We start from the raw sequence: 20,996 nt of genomic DNA, 5'->3' as shown, positions 1-20,996 counted from the left end.
GAGCCATTCTAGCGCCTGAGGCGGAGACCATGGAGCCTTCCTCAGTGCCTGGATCAACTTTGTTCCAATGGAGCCTTGACTGAGGGAGTGGAAGAGAGAGACAGAGAGGAAGGAGAGGGGGAAAGTTGGAGAAGTAGATGGCACTTCTTCTGTCTGCCCTGCCTGGGAATTGAACCCAGGACTTCAACAGGTTGGGCTGACATTCTACCACTGATCCAGCTGGCCAGGGCTTTTCCATCAGGTCTTACGTGGTTAATAAATGCTGTACGTATTTCTCAAGGAGATTAAAAGTTGAATGTCAATTGTGGTATCATTTGCCTCTTTTTTTTTAAGTAAAAGAAAAGGAAGTGAGCTGTTGGTTTCCATTCTAGGACTTACCAACATTTCAGCTTCTGGACGACTGCGAGTATGTGTTTGTCTGGTGGATAGTGGAAGCCTGCCCCGTCATCCACGCAGGTGAGGCCCTGCTCACGGCCGGTGTGAGAGTCCGACTGAGCAGGTGCTCTGAGCAGCACTGTGGGTGGGAAGCCCTATGATGGTGGTTCATCTTCAATGAAATACTTGCTAGTGGATGGATACTTTCTTTTGTTTTGTCTTTTCTTTTGACTTACCTAAGGAGGTTTTTTTCAGTGACAGTTTACATATAATATTGTGTTAGTTTCAGGTGTGCTGCGTGGTGATTAGAGGTGAGCAGATAATTTCGTGTCCTGGGGTTGCTTCACTCCACTGCATCGCCCACTTTACCAGGGGTGTTTGTCCCTTGTGCCTGGGTTGATGGGTCATTGACCCCCACACTGGAGTACATTAGTGGGGGGTCTTGCTTGGTGTGATTATGTGGATCTTCACCCCGTGTTTAATCTGGAAAGTTGTTTGCCAGGCAGTTTATGTTGTATATATGTAGGTACGTACATATAGAAACAAAGATAGATGAGTTGAAAATGTGTTTGATGCCTATATGAAGGTGGTCCTGGTTTGATTAAACATTATGGCCCGGCCCTGGCCGGTTGGCTCAGCGGTAGAGCATCGGCCTGGCGTGCGGGGGACCCGGGTTCAATTCCTGGCCAGGGCACATAGGAGAACCACCCATTTGCTTCTCCACTTCCCCTCCTTCCTCTCTGTCTCTCTCTTCCCCTCCCGCAGCCAAGGCTCCATTGGAGCAAAGATGGCCTGAGCGCTGGGGATGGCTTCTTGGCCTCTGCCCTAGGCGCTAGAGTGGTTCTGGTCGTGGCAGAGCGACGCCCCGGAGGAGCAGAGCATTGCCCCCTGGTGGGCAGAGCATGGCCCCTGGTGGGCGTGCCGGGTGGATCCCAGTCGGGCGCATGCGGGAGTCTGTCTGACTGTCTCTCCCCGTTTCCAGCTTCAGAAAAATACCAAAAAAAAAAAAAAAATTATTGCAGCATTGTGCCTGGAAGGATGACTGTCTCTGTAATCGCAGTGGCCCTGCGCCCACGTGTCCTTGCAGGGGACAACTGCGAGGTGAGAGACCCAAGGCACGGCCACTTGTATGACCTGAAGCCGCTGTCCCTGAACGACACCGTCGTGAACTCTGGGGAGTACACCTATTATTTCCGGATCTGCGGCAGGCTGGCCTCCATTGCCTGCCCTCATGGTGATGGCTTCCGGGTGATCTCTTTGTGCCAGGAGAAGCTGGGGTCCCTGGGCTTCCACAAAGTGGCAGGTACTGTGGGCTCTCTCCTGCCCTTGTAGCGGAATACCGGGGCCAGGTGTCAAAGGCGCCACGCAGGAGCGCCTCTCTCTCGAGGAGGGGGAAGGGCCACTCTGTCATTGTCCCCAGGGAACATCTCATCCACAAGTGTCCAATTGCGGGTTTCCTGGACCAGAATGCGAGCTGAACAAATGTTATGATGGTTTCAGTTCATTTCCTCCTTGTTTAGCAGGGCCAGTTAGGGATTCTCTCACCTCTCAGTTCTTGTCTTTATTGCAACATGGGGACCCACTAAGCTAGCCCGTAATGGCTGTTCTGAGGTCATACTTTCTAGAATGGAGTCCCGGGGACCCACTGACTAAAGCCTTGGCTCTCAGAATTGCAGGGCAGGCTGCTGGGTCATCATGCTGTCTCAGCAGCGGGAAAAGTGGCCATAAACTGAAGAATGTTTAAAAAAAGAAGTAGCTGCTGTCATCTGTGGGCAGCCCCCTTCGAGGTCACACAGAGGGAGTGACATATCTTTGCCCGTGAGGCTGAGGAGTGTGTATCATCTGTCCCATGGTTGGTTTGTCATGTCGCAACCCTGAGCAAGAGAAGCCTGGTTGTATTTGTCCTGCTGCAACGTGACAAAGCAGGGGACACAGGGCCGGGTGTACATGGTTGTCTGTTATTCAGGGTGCACGACACTGTGTGCACTTGTCATAATGCGCTTGGCCGCCTGGGGACCCCCCGGATGGGCCCTCGTTTAATCAGCTGCTCCTTGAACAGCTCTCCTCACTCAGAAGCTGACCTACGAGAACGGGCTGTTGAAAATGAACTACACTGGGGCGGACACGTGCCATAAAGTGTCCCAGCGCTCGACCGCCATCATCTTCTACTGCGACCACAGCACCCAGAGGGTGAGCACAAGCGGCCCGCGGGGAGTGTCCATGGTGGCAGGAGGGCCACCGCCTCCCCCTTGCTGTCTCTTCTTTATAAAGAAAATCTGCTGTCTGTTGTCACACGTCCCACTGAATGTAGTTTAAATGCACTCCTTGCAGAGAATGTGTCTAAGCCTTGATCAGTTTATGTAAATTTCAGTGAACCTGTTCATTCCTTAGTACCCCTGTCCTTACAATTCAGCAGGGACATTAACAGCAGTTTCCCATCTCGTGTCTGTGTGTCCCTGTCCACCTACCCAGCTGTCATTCCTCAGGGAGACCTCAGATTTCTCCTACCTATTCGAGTGGCGAGTGGCGGACGCAGTATGCCTGCCCACCTTTGACCTGACCAAGTGTTTGTTCAAGTAAGTCTGTGTCTGTTGTTAATGCCTTTTTTTGGACAATTGACAGCTTGATTGCGTTTTGCTTTCATGCCTAGTGGACTGGGGGTGTGGGGTGAGATGGGCCAGGTAATTTTTCTATGTCTGAGTTTCTTAGTGGTAGTATGAAGGGCAGGATTAGGTTAACCCCCGCCCCCAAAATCTCTTACAACCGAGTCTGTGGTAATTTTGTGTTAAGATACATGGGATGTCCATCACAGTCAAAGCAGAAAGGCATGCATGGTTCACAGGTGTGAGCGGGGTAGAGTGACTAGGACACGACCTGGCCTCTGCTCTCCTCCCCTCGGCCACCGCTTGTCTGGGGCACAGCAGTGAAGAAGGCCCTCCCTGCTTTCCTCTGTGCTGCCAGAACCCATGTCGGGGTTCAAACGTTCATGTCATGTGTGGTAACTCTAATGGTTCACCCGGCTGTAGTCCCGGGTATTCTGAAGGATTAAAAACTAATAAATAGCATCTGCAATATTGTGTAAATAATCGCTTATGCCGGCAATACTACGTGGTCTGATCAGTCCTGCTGAGAAATGGCAGTGTCCTGTGTCACTTGGCTGCTCCTTTGGAGAAAGTAGGCTGTTTAGGTCAAAAGATCCCCTTTCCCTTGTTCTGTAAGTTGTTCCAAAGCCTCAGGCTGTTTGTACTGGTTTCACTGGGGTACGGCGTGCGCCCGCGTGTGCACCGGTGCCTGAGTCAGTGAATCAGCCCCCATCAGGCAGTGGCGGGCGCAGCCTGTCGGCACCTGCTTCCTGTTCTGGCTCCTTTCATCATGGCTGCCTGGTCCTGGGATGCAGACCACGCTTGCATTGGGAAACATTGCTTAGTCGTTCTAATAGAGTCTGCAGACTTCTTGGTCTTTCTTTGAAAAGGCTTAACTTTATCCAAACCCTAATCCTAGGCGAGTACACACTCCTAGATTAATTGTTCTATGGGGTGTTTTCAGTCAGCTCTTTGAAGCAATCCGTCACCCTCCCGGGCAGCTGCTGTTGTTCAGACAGTCTGCCTCTACCAGCTGTTTCCATTCCTTTGTAGATCAGCTGTCGTTTCTGTACTTGTTTTTCTTGTGTGTGTGCTGCAGCCTCAGCATGATTTGTCTAGGTGTGGATTCATTATTACGTACGGTGCTTGGAAGTGGGTGCTTTCCAGATACTAAGATGCATCTCTGTTCCTGAGTTTGGAAAATTTGCAGCTGCCGTGTCCTGGATTGTTGGCTCTAAACCTGTTCTGTTCTTTTCCTTCAGAACTTCTGTTAATCGTATCTCACGCCTTCTCACTCTGTCCATGTGTCTTTTGATATCTTTTTTCTTTCTTTTTTTTTTTTGTATTTTTCTGAAGCTGGAAACGGGGAGAGACAGTCAGACAGACTCCCGCATGCGCCCGACCGGGATCCACCCGGCACGCCCACCAGGGGCGACACTCTGCCCACCAGGGGGCGATGCTCTGCCCCTCCGGGGCATCGCTCCGTTGCGACCAGAGCCACTCTAGCGCCTGGGGCAGAGGCCAAGGAGCCATCCCCAGCGCCCGGGCCATCTTTGCTCCAATGGAGCCTTGGCTGCGGGAGGGGAAGAGAGAGACAGAGAGGAAGGAGGGGGAGGGGGGAGAAGCAAATGGGCGCTTCTCCTATGTGCCCTGGCCGGGAATCGAACCTGGGTCCCCCGCACGCTAGGCCGACGCTCTACCGCTGAGCCAACCGGCCAGGGCCGGAAACAACTTGCTTTATTTCCTCAACCTAAGAGCAAGGCTTGCCCTTGACTTTTAGACCTGATTGGGGGGGGGCATGAGGGTTGGGGGTACAGGAAATGAGACTGAGGGTGAAGAAAGGGTGGTAAAGCAGACGTTCCATCTGCAGGCTGTAGCCCCCTTCCTTTCTTCCAATTATCTATCATCTCTGAGCAGCTGGTCATGAGATCAAAGGACAGACAGCCTCCCACCCCACCATAATGTCAGGAGATGACACCGTGCTGGGTGGAAATGTGACACATTGCTATGGCGTATGTGTGAGTGAGCGTGACCCTCATCGCCGCCCGCCAGGCTTACAAGGGAAACTACAGACCATTCTCCAAGCCCCAAAGCCACAGCCTTGCAATGAAGGGCTCACAGCACAGTTCACTTCGGGGGCCGGCCACCTCCGCTGCTGTGGGCTTCACCACAGCCATTTCCTTAGAAGCTGCACAGCTCAGAACGCAGCTGAGTGGCTAAGGTGACCTGAGGGCGCTGCCGAAAATCCCATCCTTCTTAACGTGTGTGCATTCTCTACGGAAGGCTGTGATGGCCACAAAAGACACGTGCGAGAAATAAAGAACAGCCTGTGTTCCTACCCAATGGGGCTGAGACTCACAGGCTTGACAGACAGGTTTTTGCAAAGGTGAGACTCCCGTGTGTACCTGACCTCGCAGTGGAGAAGTGCGTGAGTGGATTCCTTTTTTTCTCTTGTTAATCGGAGGTGGGTCTGCTGAAGCCACTAAGCTTCAGCCTTGGAATCCCTCACGGGCACGGCCCCATCCGAGGCCCAGGACCCAGTTCTGTATTCATTTTCCTAAGGAATTGTCCACAAGCTGTATCAGCTCCCAGTCCGTCAAAACTCTGTTCGTCATAAGTGAAGTTGCACATACAGAGGCTGAAATCTAGAAACTCTGACACCTGCCCAAGACAGCAGAAAGTGAACGGAGATTTCACCCTGAAAGCTCACTGCAATTCACTGTCGATCCTACTTATTCTCTCCCATCTGGGTAGGTATCTTGCCACCCAACGAAAACAAAACAAACCCCAAAAATGCTATTTTAGAACCAGAGTAAAACACAAACATTGACATCCATGATTACAATTGTCATTATACTTTTCGCTGTACTGAGAGCTATTACTCAGCACTTACCGTGGGCCAATGTGACAAGTACTCTGCATACAGTACTTCAATCCTCATTTCAACATGCAACATTATGGAGTAAGCATACCCATTTTACAGATGAGAAAAGTAAGGCTTGGAGTGATTAAGCAATTCACCTGAAGTCACATTCTAATCTAAGTCTCTTTAACTTTAGGCAGAGAAATTAAGAAGTTAGCATCTCTCACTATCTTAAGCTAAATAATGTTTTCTACACCAATTCTAACCTAACAGGTCCTTAAGATCTGATGTGCTTTTCCTCTCATACTCTCTTCTCTTGCTAAGAAATATGGGTGTTAGGGAAGCTTCATTGAAAGAAATTTAAATTAGATCCTAGCTAATTTCATTTTTTTATTTTAAAATTATGTATTTATTCCTCCTCCAAACTGAAGATTAGGGTGATTAAACAAATTTATGCAATAGATTCAGAGCAAAATAGTAATAAATTATACCTATAAAAACTTAACAAACCGGCCCTGGCCGGTTGGCTCAGCGGTAGAGCGTCGGCCTAGCGTGCGGAGGACCCGGGTTCGATTCCCGGCCAGGGCACATAGGAGAAGCGCCCATTTGCTTCTCCACCCCTCCGCCACGCCTTCCTCTCTGTCTCTCTCTTCCCCTCCCGCAGCCAAGGCTCCATTGGAGCAAAGATGGCCCGGGCGCTGGGGATGGCTCTGTGGCCTCTGCCCCAGGCGCTAGAGTGGCTCTGGTCGCAACATGGCGACACCCAGGAGGGTCGCAACATGGCGACGCCCAGGATGGGCAGAGCATCGCCCCCTGGTGGGCGTGCCGGGTGGATCCCGGTTGGGCGCATGCGGGAGTCTGTCTGACTGTCTCTCCCTGTTTCCAGCTTCAGAAAAATGCAAAAAACAAACAAACAAAAAAAAAAAAAAAAAAAAAAAAAAACTTAACAAACCAAAGAAGAAACTGAACGTTCGATACCACCACCTTAAAAAAAATTCACACCATACAGCTTTTGGTATGATTTGGTTTATTTGTTTTTAACTAACTCTAAAATACTTCCTCCATTTCATTTAAGTCATTATGACCCTGAATTTTAAATGTATGCTATTCAAAAAAATTACAAGTCATCTTTGTCTAATTTAACGTTGTTTTTGTTACCTACTTTCTAATGTCATCAATTCAAGAAAAGTTACCGTAACTGTAATCTCTACCCCCCACCTCCAAAACAACCTGTCCAAACGGCTGTACCTGGATGCTCAGCCTACCTTTGAACCGGCTTCTAGAGATGAGACCAAGGGAGTCTGCTCTGGAAAGAAGGAAGTCAGTTTTTCTTCATGTTAGAACTGACGTATTTCTCTTTCCTTCCTGTTGGGCAAAGGGCTGAAGCAGTGCACTCGCTGGGCTGCCTGAGTGCCTCTGCGGCTACCCCGCCTCACCAAGGACTCCGGGAACAAACCACCCAAAACCACACCCAGGAGCTCTTCTATGCCAGCAGTTGACCTGTTCAGCGAGAGGACAGACCGAGCTGACGCCACTCACATGTTTCACCCCCATCAAGAAAACTCCCAAGAGACAGGGGCTCCAAATACTCATATGTTCCCACACTTGCTAGGGGTTTCACATTAACCTCAAGTGTAAATAACGAACCACATCTCAAACAACAGCTGCCAATTCAAGAATCTGTTTAGAACAAGATTGGCATGGACTTTTTTTTTTTTTTTGGTAAATTAAATTGCAGTTTAGCATACATATGGAACATGATATAAATTATGAGCACAGCGTGATACAGTTTCCCAAAGTGAACTCACTTCTATCAAGAAATTGAACTTTAACAGCATTCTGGAAGTTCCCATTGCAGCATTATATTTCATCATATGAATATCTGAAAATACAAAAAACTGATCTGTTGTACTATTGATGGGCATTTGTGTTAATTTTTGGCTATTAGGAATAGTGTTGCTGCAAACATTCTTATCTAGTCTCTTGGGTATTTGTACACGTTTCTGTTGCTTACGTGCCTGTGAGTGGAAACGCTGAGTCATAGGCTAGGTGTTTCCCACAGTTTTCCTAAGTGGTTACACCCACATTCCTACCAGCAACAATTTCCAGTGTCTTCACATCCTCACCAACACTTGATACTATCTGTCTCTTATTTTATCTATTTGTGGTGGTATCGCATGGTTTTCATTTTCAGTTCCCTGATGTTTTGTGTAGCTGAGTAATCTGACATCATTTTATGTTTATTGGTCATTTGACAATCTACTTTGAGGTTGGGCTTGTTCAAGTCTTTTGCCTGTTTTTCTGCTGGGTTATCTGTCTTCCTGTTATTGACCTCTACATGTTCTTTTTTTTTTTTTTTTTTTAAGAGAGGTTAGGGAGAAGGAGGGGGAGAGGAGAGACAGAGAGAGAGAAGGTGGGGAGGAGCTGGAAACATCAACTCCCATATGTGCCTTGACCAGGCAAGCCCAGGGTTTCTTGAAAAGCCATCTTTTTTTTTTTTTAATTTTATTTATTCATTTTAGAGAGGAGAGAGAGGAGAGAGAGACAGGGGGGAGGAGCTGGAAGCATCAACTCCCATATGTGCCTTGACCAGGCAAGCCCAGGGTTTCGAACCGGCGACCTCAGCATTTCCAGGTCGACGCTTTATCCACTGCGCCACCACATGGTCAGGCTAGACGTTCTTTATATATTCAGACTCAACTGCTTTGTCAGATATTTATATTGCAGATACTTTCTCCCACTCTGTGAACTGGTTTATCATTCCCTTCATCAGCTCTTTTGAGGGTCTCAGACTCACTCTTGAGTGAACGAGTGTGAACTTTGATCGTGAGTATAGGACTCGGGCAAGCCAGCTGATGACCGAGAATCACGTCCACTGTGTGGCCTTGAGAGTCACCGAGCCTCTCTGAACACGCCCAGGTTCCCTTGTCTGTAAGTGGGGTTCACGCTGATCATCCTTTTGGCTCTCCGGTTCTGAAGTCTCACCCTTCCCTGGTCTGCGGATGGCAATGTGAGATGGTGAATTCCTTCGGGTGAGAAGCAGGGAGGGTGGGAGATGATGGTGGGCTGTGGAGGGTTGGCATGACAAAGAGAAGAGTGAACTAAGGGGGCAAGCTTTGGGGTGACACGGTCGGAGTGACCCTGAGCAGACCGTGTGGCCTCTCTGAGCCCAGGTCCTGGTGCGGGTCACAGGGCTTCCCTCTCAGTTTATAGGTCATTCCATTCACTCACCAGTACTTGCTGTGCATCTACAGTGTCAGGCACTGCCGTGCTGATCATGGTTGAGGATCCTGCTATATATTTAGTAGTAATATTACTATTTTGTAGCATAAGGTACTGAATAAATCCAGTTAGGCATGTTTGGAGAAAAGAATGTTTTAGAAGTGAGGGTAACCTGGAATAATTATTACTTTGCTAAGGCCGCTGTAACCAATACCATAGACCGGAGAGCCGAAGGGCAGAAATGGGTTTTCTCAGCATTCCGAAGACCAGAGGTAAGTGTGGGCGGGCTGGCTCCCTGGGCCACCTGATTGGCCGGCTAACAGTCGTCTCTGTGTCTTCAGGTGCTTCTCACTCTGTGTGTCTCTCTGCCAGAGTCCCCTTTTCCTATAAGGACACAGCCAGATTGCACAAGGACTCACCCTAACAGCCTTATTTTAACTTAACACCTCTCTAAAGGCCCTGTCTCCACAAACAGAATGTCTCATTCTGAGTTTCTGGTGGTTAAAGCACTGGTCGTGAGAAGACAGGCCAGCGGAGGCTCCTGCTATGACATGCACTATCCCTTAGCTGTTCTCTCGGGGCTGGGGTCTGAGGGATGCGCAGGGCAGCCAGGCCTGGGAGGAGGGTCCTGAGGGGCTCAGAGCATCAGCCATTCCCAGCCGGTACCACGGTATTTCGGTCCCATTGTGCCGGCCTTTCCCAGCTGACAGCATCTCACTAGCATGTCATTCCTCAGCCTGGAGTCTCACCTCAGGTGTGTGTCGGCCACAGCTTTGTCTTCTCCTCCTTACAGCCTCAAATCCCTCAGACTGGAGGGTTTCGGCATTTCGGCTTCACTGTATTACCACCAGTATTCCTGGCTTGGCACGACTCCACAGTGTGTCTCAGGAACACTCTCCTAGGCACAGGAAAAGGAAGAACCACTCGAACATCCAGAGGGTTGCACCTGGATGGTGGGGGGCGCACATCACAGGCAGCACTGTGAGACTCAACGGTGGCCGTTGACTTATCACCCGAGGTGACAAGGCTAGGGTTATTAGGTTCGCACTTGCTAAATAAAGGCATTGGCAACGTCAATCCCTATGTCTACAGAGTCCGTAGTTAAGAGACTTGGCTCAAAGGAAGAAAGCACGCAGTACCAGCCAATCTACGGCTGACTCCCAGATTGAAAGGCAAACCCAAGATTACTCCGCTGATTGACTGCGTAGAAACTCACCATTACTCTAAAATGTGGCTGGGTCCCAGAGGTTTACGAGCAGCTAGCTATGAGTCTGTTGGACATCCACTCCTGGGCAGTCGGGGAGCTGGGAATGGCAGCTAGTCCCAGTGATTTGAAATGCCTCAGCCCCCCCAGAGTGGACATCCACAATACAATGCCATATTGCTGCATTTTCCCAAGAGCTACAACATCACTGAGCCCAGGGAATTCAAATCCTACTTACAAAAAAGTAGTTTTAAAAAACTTTCCATGGAGACATACATATCTTAGTCAACTTTGTAGCCTCAGCGCCACTTCAGGCTGGCACAAAGCCAGTGCTTAATGAAAGTTTGTTTCAAATAGTAAACAAAGAAGAAGAAAAAATAAATAAAGAGTTCACAATATAAACAGACCGACTTACCCACTTCTGGGACAGACACAATATGCTGTATACCATGAGCAGTTAACGAATGTTCTTGGATGGTTATAATTGGAGAGTGGTACCCAATACATAAAAGCTAAAGTCATTTAAGTCTTTTAGAATTCACATTTACATGTTTTCTGTTGATTTCTATACATGCGGTGATTGTCCGATATGACATCGCTAGGGCTCTGCATTGCTGACGAACCCCCCCCCCCCCGTCATTCAGGACGCTTATTGGGACCAAGAAGTTCCTAAGAGGCTGTGGCGCAATTCTTAAAATACGTTCCAAACCTCGTCTGCCTGCTCACTCTCACTTTGCACATCATTCTGAGACATGCAGCTCCTCCGTGTCCACAGCGGAAGAGAAACCTGGAAGAGAATGAAAAGGCCCTTTTTCAGAAGCGTGGTGCCACTGAGGGCCCGGAACCAGGAGGGTGGGCTCAAGGGAAAGGAGAACACCTACCAGGGATCTCAGGGGCAGCGGGGTGTCAGGAAGACAAAACAAAGACACGTCAGAATTAGAATCACATGTAGACCACGAGGCACAAGACAAATACTGGAACAGGTGAGACGAAGCCAGATAATGGGAAGAGAACAAAACTCAAAAAGTAAATCATGTTCAGAATTCGAGAAGCAGAAAGCAGGTGTTGGAAAGCACCCAGTCCCACCAGCAGGTCTCCTTGTTCAGGCCAGGTGTCCAGCAGCCTGTGTCCTTCCCAGCTGTGCCCTCTTCTCCCCACCCCAGTTTCCTACAAGGCGGCAGGCAGGCAATTGTACTTTCCTCCTCTCCCCAGGTCTCTGCTGTTGGGTATGGGCAGCACTAACACCTGTGGGGAGAGCATGCATCCATTCAATACAATTTCATTGTGTCTCTACCTACTACATGCCAGGCACAATTGAAGTGACAGTGAATAAAACAGATTCCGCCTGCATGAAAATGAGATTCGATACCGTACAAACAACAGAGGTTGCTGATGGGCTGAATGTGGATTCTGCAGCTTAATCCCACCTACTCTCAGGTCTTGTGGTCAGCTCTTCCCGGGTGGGGGGATGGGATGTAGGTTTCAGCAGCTGGGCCTCTGAGAGTTAAGAAGTTACAGCTTGACTTCAGGGGTGTGGTGAAACCAGAGAAGCAGTCTGCAAAGTCCAAGATCTTAACCTCGGAGTCCATGCAAGCAGGTGACTACATCCCAGCCCTTCTTGGAGAATTAGAGCCCTGTGCAAGTGCTGATTTGCATAAGGACTGCTGTATACACATCAAGTGTATGTCATTACGGATAAAGGCAGCCAGAAAGTGCGTAGCATTTTACCAGGTTTTTCATCCAAAAATGTTTCTTTTAAAATGGTGCTTAAAATAAAAATAAATTATATGGAAAACTTGCCGCTCCAAAGGAAGGCAAGTTTCCATCAGAACTAAAGGTTCCTAACCTTGGAGCCCCGAGGGCTGTAATCAGTATCTCACACTGCCCATCAAGGTCAGAAGTCACAGTACCATTTGTTACCAGGAGCCCAAGCCCGTCTGGATATGCAGATTAACCCAGACCTTACAGAACAGGCTAGACTCGGAAAGGCCAGGACGACTCTCCCCTCCCGAACTGGCTTCGTGCATTTGTTTTACTTGCTGCGGTCTAGTCCACGAGCAGGCTACTCAGACGGGCTCCCGCGGAAACCACCACTCGGGAAGGACGAGGGGAGACGACGATCTCGTGTCCCAGCGCATCAGAGGCACTGCGGGGAAGGCCAGGCCTTGGAGCGGGGAGGGCGGGACCAAAGAGGGCGTGGCCAGGTAGGCGGGGCGGGGCCTAAGTGCGCCGGCACACTGCGCTCCTCTCCGCAAGGCGGCGGCAACGTGTCGGAGGGAAGATGGAAAACGTTCAGGGTTCCGAAGAGGTAACCGCCCGGTTGGCGACTGGAAGGGTGGAGGCCGGGATCGCCGGGCCCAGGTGGGCGGCGGCAGCCAAGTGGGTGTGTGTGTGAGTACCCGGGTGGCGTCAGGACGCCGGCAGGGGTCGTCCCCCGCGCAGGCTGGCGACTCCGGCCCCCTGCCGAGCGGTTGCGGTGCCCCGGCCTGGCCTGCCCCGGGTGTTGTCAATCAACTTGCGGGGGGGGGGGGGGGCGGTTGCGGGACCCGGGCCGGCCTGCCCCGGGTGTTGTCAATCAACGTGCGGGGGGGCGGGGGGCGAGCGGTTGCGGGGACCCAGGCCCGGCCTGCCCCGGGTGTTGTCAATCAACGTGCGGGGGGGCGGGGCGACAAAGACACTGCCACGCGGAGCACGCCCGGTCCCTCCACACCCGCGGGCCCGGGACCAGGGCCCCGAGCCCCGAGCCCCTTGTACTCAGTCCTGCAGGACCTGCTGCTCATCCATGGGTGGGAGACAAGGTCCCTGGCTGGGACCGTATTTAACGTGGGACTCCAGAGTAACAGGCACGCGTCACACGCCCGAGCAGTCCCATCTCTCAGGTCCCTTCGTTTGCGGATGGGATGCTCGGGCTGCCTGCAAAATGCAGAAGCGCAGGATAGGAGGACCTGCCTTTGTCTGCCGGTCCCCACCTTGCGCTGCAGTGCCATGCGCACTCGCACCCGGGTCCCGTCGCTGACTTGAGTCGGAGAAGGCGGAAAGCCCCAGTTTGTGGGGACAGAGGCTCTCCTTGCCTCTGTGAAGAAGCAGGGGACAGCCTACAGTTCTTGGCCGAGCAGAAGACACTCATTGTAGCTGAGTGCTGTTAAAGTGGGCTTTTTCAGGCTAAAAAGCAGCATTCAGGGAACACAGCTGATGGCTGCTCCTACTTTGGAAGAATGGTTGCCCATTTTCTTCCTATGCACTATGCAGCCTGTAAAAAAAATAAAAACTGTAGGTAAGTTTGGTAAGGTTTGGCATTGTTACTGTTTCGAAGGCAACAGATAGAGAAGGCTTAAGGACTGAGCTTAGATTTCAGTGTTGATATGATTTAACGAGCAGAAGCGCTGCGCCCGCATCACCAGCAGAGTTTGAATGCTGGTCGCAACCCAGCGAACGATAATGAGAAGACAGGTTTCAGAAGCAGCTTTTCCCTGCAGATTGTTAGCTGACGTAATATTGGGAAATGGCTCGTATAATAGGAATATTGAGTACAACTATAGAAAAGGAAATGGCAGAGTCAGAGAAAGCCCTTACTGCTGGCATTGGAATATTGTGCACTCTAATTCTGGCTCTACCCAGTGAGGTGGCCCAGTGACTTCATTATTCCAGGGCTCAGTTGCAGGTCTGGGAAAAGAAGGGGCTGAACAGAGTGGCCTGTGTTGACAACAAGCTACAGCTCTGCAGGGATGCAGCCATGACTGTTCCTTCCAGTGGACACGTCTTCAGTTCTCACTAATTCATGCCAGTCCTCCTGACATCCTCTGACCCAAGCCTTTTCTGCGTCTCCCCTAACTCCATGTGGACACCTAGGCCTCGATAACTACTCTCGAGTCACTGTTTCTCTTGCCCGCAGAAGTTGAAACTGCCCCGTGGATTCTGGACACCTGCTCTGCTTCCCACGAAAAGGCCACTGAAATGCCCCTCAAGCTTTTTCATATTTTAACCACACAGGAAGTAATCTAGGGACCTTCCTGTATGGTTTAGGGTCTTTGAAGTCCCTTGGAGGATCCTCTAAACTTTGAGAAGTAATTTAATCTCTACGGTACTTGGACTCCCAAGTCTGACTTCTGAGTGGAGCAGGTGAGAGGGCTTCCAGCCATCCGTGTTTGATCTCCCCAGAAAGAAAGGGGCCTCGCTGGAACAGGCCATGGCGGTCAGCCGACAGCAAGGAAGAAAACTTTGTGTCGGGGGCAGGGCCTGCTGCCTTCGTCCCCAGGATGCACACTGACTGAGCGCTCAGGGTGGCCTCCGCAAGGCATGTTCAGAGCTGAGCACTGTTCCCAGGATTCAGGTGACACCTGTACCCATTCATATGTGCCACACGTAAAAAGAAAGAAAATAAAGCCACTTATAAACTCCTGGCACTAGACTACCACTGGCAGCGCACCTCGCCCATTCCGACCTCACGGCTGTGCTAGCAGCCGGTCGTCTAGTCCCCAAAGTAGGACAGCGCTGAGAAAGAAAAACAACCCGAACACCTTAAGTTTCAAGCCTCCTTATCGGTTTATATCAGGGAAAGTCAGTTAATTTATACAAGTCAATAACTCATTAACTTTGTTTTTTGTCAGTGATCCTAGCTGAAATGGATGGAGAGAAATATATTTAGAGAAACTAAATTCTAGTTTCAAGTCAGTCGTTTGGATCATGGCATGATCACAGCAAAAGTAAATCAACCTTTTATATTATGAATACATGAATTGTAGTCTCCCGACTGCTACTCCCAGCTCTGTGACGCTCAGAGCCACTTAGTGTTTCTGAGTCTGTCATGTTTTCCTCAGTAAAATAAACAGTTCCGTTAGATCCTTTCTAAGGTCTTCATTTCTAAAGTATGCTTCTTACCAAAATTTGCATTTATCAATGCTACAGTGGGTATGAATCTTTTAAATCAAACTTAGCTCATTTTTTTCCTTTCAGGCGACTTTTGTTGTTGATGAAGTGAGCAGCATTGTCAAAGAGGTAAGAGGAGAAATGCCTACTTTTAAATACTTGATTAATGGCTTGTATGAGTGAAAGAATGTGTTTTAAACACTGTCTTGGAATTGTTTCAGCGGAGCCTGTGTTTTGGCATTTCAAATAACAGTTTTTACTGCATTGAATATCTAGATAAGACTTACTCCCATATTGTAGAAATTACATGTATGTATGGTTGGGGTGTTTATTGGGGAAAATATATTTTAAATCAGACAGGAACTTTTATATACAAGCATTAGTGTTGAATATTACTAAGGCTTGAGTCTATAACTAGAGCATGAAAGACTGGTGGGATACAAGTAAGTGTTTCCAGTGTTTAGTGAAGAAAGAGTGGATGTAAAAACTGAGCCAGCTGCCAGTTCCTCAAGGCCTCCTGTTGGTTCAGTTGAGGCTTGTTTTATTTTTCTTACATTCCTATACTGCCCACTTTCTCATTGACCAGGTTGTTTCCCTTGGTAATGAGAATGGGAGACAAAAAATCGACAGCTAGTCTTCATTGAACAAAGAAATTCCGTCACCCGAGCCGGATAGCTGGTTGGGTAGAGCCCTGTCCTGAAGCGCAGAGGTTGCCGGTTCGATGCCGGTCAGGGCACATAGAGGAGCAGCTCGATGTCTCTGACTCCTGCTCCCCTTTCTCTCTAAAAAATCAGCCAGTAAATAAAAAGACAAACCAAGGGGCACGCAGAGGACTAACCGTCACGGAGTTTACTTTTACGGGCAGGAAAGGGCAGGCGCTGGTCAGATAGCCACGTCGGACAAATGACCTTGCACTCCCGTGCGGTCACTCCATGGAAGGTGCTGGGTTCAGAGCTGGACTCCAGAGTTGGGACAGCACGAACTCAGCGAAGAGGGGCCACACGGCCTAGCGGGGGCGCGTGGAGGGGGCCTGCAGGAGTGAGGGGAACAGGCAGGGCAGCCACTGGCTCAAAGAAAGCCAGCAGATGGTCTGAGAGGAACAGCCCCGTTTGAGGCACGTTTGATTTGGAATTGATCCTAATGCAGATTACTGGCTGCTGCCAGAGTGGTCAAGAGCCACAGCCTAGTTCCGTGAACATCAAAAACAAAGTGACGGCCCTGGTCGGTTGGCTCTGTGGTAGACCGTCGGCCTGGCGCGCGGGGGAGCCGGGTTCAATTAGAAGCCGGAGCACTGGCATCAGCACAGAAGGCCCAGAAAATCATAAAATGGGAATATCCTGACATAGACTGGAGCCAGAGTCGGGGCGAGGGACCCTGCGTACCCTGAATACCCCTTACGGCGTGTACCCTTCCCAACAGCACACAGAGAAGACAGGGAATTTCCTCAGAAAGAAAGAATTCATCATCAACTTCAATTTGAAGATACATAAGGCTGTTTTTCATTTATCTGAAAAATGTCCTTATGTGGTCAGAAAATTCCCAGAAAATGCTGACTAAAGGAAGTATTTATAAACACATGAGAATTTGGATAAGTTTGTATACTGTCAGTCATACAAACAACTGATACAGATTCCTATATCTACTATACTTTTAAGAAAGGAATTGACAAAGGAAAATAGTTTCTGTTGTAGGAAAATTGTTGCTATTCTCCAGGTGCTAATAGCAACAGTCAACATTAAGTCAAAATGTTAACAGACCCTATATAATTATGAATTCTTAAAAAACAAGTATAAAACCTAAATAAGATGTTATTTAACAAAATATATATGCAAAGGAGTACTCGTGAATACAAATAAACTTACACTTTATACAGACTCAGCTGTTCTGAAGGTCATAGGCTCCCTACTCACCCGAAGGTGTCTGGCTGTGTCCTGCTTGTCGGCGTCCTCTGTGCTTTGTCTTCCAGGCCGTGGAAAGTGTCATCGGAGGCAGCACTTACAAGCACTGCAAGGTCAACCAGTGGACCAACGACGTAGTGGAACGAACTCTGAGCCAACTCAGCAAGCTGGGAAAACCATTTAAATACATTGGTAATGGGACTGGGCTTCTTGTATATGTGGGTGCTGGTTCTGGGAACTGACCAGAGGAGGGTCTGGTGTCAGAAGAGAGGGATGATGTTAGTGTTAGAGGGACGGGTGTTAGCTCGTCCTCCAAGTTCCTGGTACAGGTGTCCCTTGTGATGTGCACATGGTTTTACTTTAGGTCGTACTGCCTTAAACTTGCCTGTGTGGCCGCTGGGACGGCTGCGGGATCTCACGGCAGGTGCCTGTAGAACGAGCGTAGGGAAGGAAAGGGACGTGCATGAGCTGTCCAAGTCGTAGGACGAGGCGATCTACCCTTAGAACGTTTATCATGAGCCTCAGCTATGAAATCAACATGCACATGCTAAAAGTGGCAGAAGGGAATTTGTGTTGCCATGGATATTTCGCTAATAAAAGCTGTTTTCATTGAAGTGACCTGTGTAATTATGCAGAAGAACGGAGCAGGATTGCACTCGGCGAGTTCTTGCTTCTGGGACAGCTCTACTGACGGTATGGTTCTCATTCACTGGGCGCAGGGGTGTCTGGGTATTTTCCTGAGAGGTTAGCAGTGTCTTCTTGCACTGTCCTGAGATCTAGCTTGTCCAGAGCAGTGTTTTATGACCTGCGTGCTGGGCTGTCGCATGTCTGGGGGTGCATGTGTGTTAGTCACCTTTTAAAGCATTTTGTAGAGAGAGGATTTCCACAGAGGTGGAGACTCGAGCGTGTTGGCCCTGTGGTGAGAACTGGGGACCGGTGGTGCCGTTCTCCTGACCGCTGCCCGTCTGCCCCGCAGGGAGCTGCACCGTGCGGTGGGAGAACAAGACCATGTACTGCATCATCACCACCTTCGGGCTGTCCATCTGACCTCGTCGTCGCCCGCGCTCTTCTCCTCTGGCACCCTCTCTCCTCCATCTGCTAACCACCAGCAGTGAATTCAGTGAGCACCTTCCCCGTTCTTTGTTTTTGTAGCACTCTCAGAATGGAGAGAAAACACCAAACGACCGCACTGTTCTGCAGTCGGCACACCTCGTCAGAGGAGTCGTTCACCACAGGCAGTAGAAGCCTGGGCCGCCACTTGTCTTAACTCGATTTCTGCTCAAAGGTGCTAAAAGCTCAAATCTGCTAGTGTGAAACTTTCTCTACTCTTTCAAATGATTCCATCACACTAAGTTTTCACACTTTGTACTTTTAAAAGTTAGAATAAATTTAAAGTTTGTGTTTTTCTTCAGAGTCTAAATAGTATCACAGATGAATTCTTCATATTTAGCGGTCTCAGCACCTCTAAAACCTTAAAAAGTGAAAAATCAAAGCTGTGATTTGGCTTTGGCCCTCTCCAGTCCTAGGATTTGCTAACATCCCCCATGAGACCAGGTCCAGGCAGCTTAGCTGTGTTCTCGTTAGACTTCTGTCTGCCCGGGGAATCACACCCTTCATCCTCAAGTCCCCTCCTAGGGAGCCTGGGCGGTGGGAAGCAGGCCAGCTGACTCCGCTAGCCGGGGGTGCTAATGCGCACACGGGCCTGGGTCTGCAGCTCCTGTGTTCTCTATGTACAGGAACAGTCACACCCACAGAAAAATGCTGTAGTCTTTCAGGGTTTGCAGAATGCCTTCCCAGTCATTCACTTTGTGCCTGTCACAATCACACCATCATTTGTGAATCAGAAAGTGTCTGGAGGACATCCGAGGGAGTGAGGAGGTGGGCCTCAAATGCAGGCCTTGGGGCCTCATCGCACTCCTCCAGTCACAGGCACGTGGTGATAACGGCACCTCCACTCGCCTGCCGAAGGAAAAGCTCTCTCTTGTCCCTGACGCATTCATGTGTGAGTAGTTCACTTAACTCCATATGCAAAGAGCAAAAAAAAAAGTATACATAAAAAAGATCAAATATTAAAAATTTATTAACATTTACCCAAAAGGTAGTATCCAAGTATCAAAATGAAGCCATTCCCAAAGTTTGCCATAAATAAACATTTATTACCTTTTAATTGATTACAGTGCTCATTGACGCTAGGTAGCCTGTGCTCACGGACAGAGTTCCGGGGTCTAATTCACAGCTCTCTCCTTTGGAGCTTGAACTTCAGTTTGTTTTATTTACAGATATTTATAGTCTTTGTAAAAAGGCAGTTTTCAGTAGCACACGATCCTGTGTTTCATAATATGGCATGAGAGTTATCAGTATATCTAAAACAAAATTACAGTGAACAGGACGAGAAGTCACAGACGGAAGCAACTTCCCTTTGGCCCGGGGAAAAGATTTTTTTCAAAAATCTAATCTCTAAGGCAACTGGTTTCTAATACCCTTAAAATACATAAATATACTTTAGTGTTTTAAGTCCAGTCTTCACTAGACATCCCTTTTAATCATCCCTTCCATAGATTTGTGTTTTTCTCTGTGAAAGGAAGTCCAGGAAGTAAGTTACTGACCACATTATAACCTATTTAACATGACCATACCTTTATTAAATAGTTCATGAAAGACTTGAGGCTGGTGACATTTGTCTTAATTATCTGCCCATGTAGTGGGCTGGGCGTACACAGTGGATCTAACCCTACTGCAGTCGGTCCAGGAGCGGCCTGACAAATCTTGAATGTAGTTTATGTGTCCCCTTCTCTAGCCTTTCCAATGGGGCTTGAGAGAGAGACCGCATCCCTTTGCTGCAGTGATGATTTAATAATAAATCAAGTGGACCGGTTACCCACACGGATAATGCCGCTCTCCCCAGGGAAAAGGAAGCCCCAGTGAGTGCCCTCCAGGTTCCCCTAGACGGGACCGGTATACACAGTCATCCCAAAGATGATCTTATTTAAGCTGTTACCATGAAAGAACTAAAGTTAGCCCTTTGATTTTATAATTTCAGTTTGCAAAACTTTGATGCTCTCCAAGAAAATAAACTTGCTACTGTCTAAAGTTTCTGGCAGACTTTAGCATTTTAACCTAACACCAACGGCACATAGAGTACATGCTAAGTATACTTTCAGCAAAATTTTACATGGATTAGGTACTATGTTGATATAGATCATACACCAGGAAGAGAAATTAAAAATGCATGATTTAAGAACCTTTTTTCCCCTTCCGTACTTTCTCTTGTAATTTTTCTTATTTCCAACTTCGTTACAAAAAGTAAATAAATATGCCCATATTGTTCATTTCCTTGACTTGATGGCATGTGAATCAATATATGAAGATATAAATCATCAGTTTATATTGATACTGTAGGAAACAGGCTTTAAAGAGGTCTACATTGTACGGCCAAAGCCCTCAAACATTTTATCTTTACTGATAACAGCTTTCCTAATTATGGACAATTATTTTTATAATGATTAAAATGTAAACTATATTGCATACTAGAATACATTAATCAGTAAAGTTTTTGTCAATTTACATAAAATTATTTACAGTTAGTCTTAACAGAGGTTTTGAAATTTGGTAACAAATTTTCCAATACCTCTGAGCACACAATCAAAAGAAGCAATCACACCATTGCAAATATAAAAAAACAAATTTGAATTACCCTTGCGATAATACAGTTGCTCAATTCAAGCACTCATTTACAGCGTTTTAAAAACAAATGGAATCCATGTTAAAGGTATGTTGTTATTACTATTTAAATTAAAAAGAAAGTGTGGTGTGGTAGTGAGTAGTCTCTCATGAACCTCTGCAAGGTCCCAGCACTACCTAAGTGGAGTCTAGTTTTCGGCTAGGCTGGGATTTGAGAGTTAATGCATAGGAGGAGATGAAGGTGCTGTTTGCAGGGCAGAACAATCGTCCTAGACCTCTGTACTTGCCAAGAGGGCCTCCCTCAG

At 48.3% G+C, this 20,996-nt stretch overlaps 1 protein-coding gene and 1 long non-coding RNA gene across 2 annotated transcripts; both read left to right on the top strand.

Moving 5' to 3' along the window:
* The first annotated feature begins 406 nt into the window (after positions 1–406).
* On the top strand, positions 407–2,559 carry LOC136316386 (uncharacterized). The gene is made up of 3 exons (XR_010727698.1): positions 407–456; positions 1,463–1,678; positions 2,435–2,559. It is a non-coding gene; the product is annotated as an uncharacterized lncRNA (long non-coding RNA).
* A 9,929-nt stretch (positions 2,560–12,488) lies between these two features.
* LOC136316336 (dynein light chain Tctex-type 1-like) lies at positions 12,489–18,430 on the top strand. Its single transcript, XM_066248353.1, has 5 exons — positions 12,489–12,554; positions 15,200–15,241; positions 17,079–17,202; positions 17,626–17,703; positions 17,987–18,430. The coding sequence occupies exons 1-5, from the start codon at positions 12,528–12,530 to the stop codon at positions 18,055–18,057; spliced, it is 342 nt and encodes a 113-aa protein (XP_066104450.1). The 5' UTR covers positions 12,489–12,527; the 3' UTR covers positions 18,058–18,430.
* The last annotated feature ends 2,566 nt before the right edge of the window (positions 18,431–20,996 follow it).

Source organism: Saccopteryx bilineata, chromosome 12 (genome assembly GCF_036850765.1).
Source record: "Saccopteryx bilineata isolate mSacBil1 chromosome 12, mSacBil1_pri_phased_curated, whole genome shotgun sequence".
Classification (NCBI taxonomy): domain Eukaryota; kingdom Metazoa; phylum Chordata; class Mammalia; order Chiroptera; family Emballonuridae; genus Saccopteryx; species Saccopteryx bilineata.
This window is presented reverse-complemented; position numbering and strand designations above follow the sequence as displayed.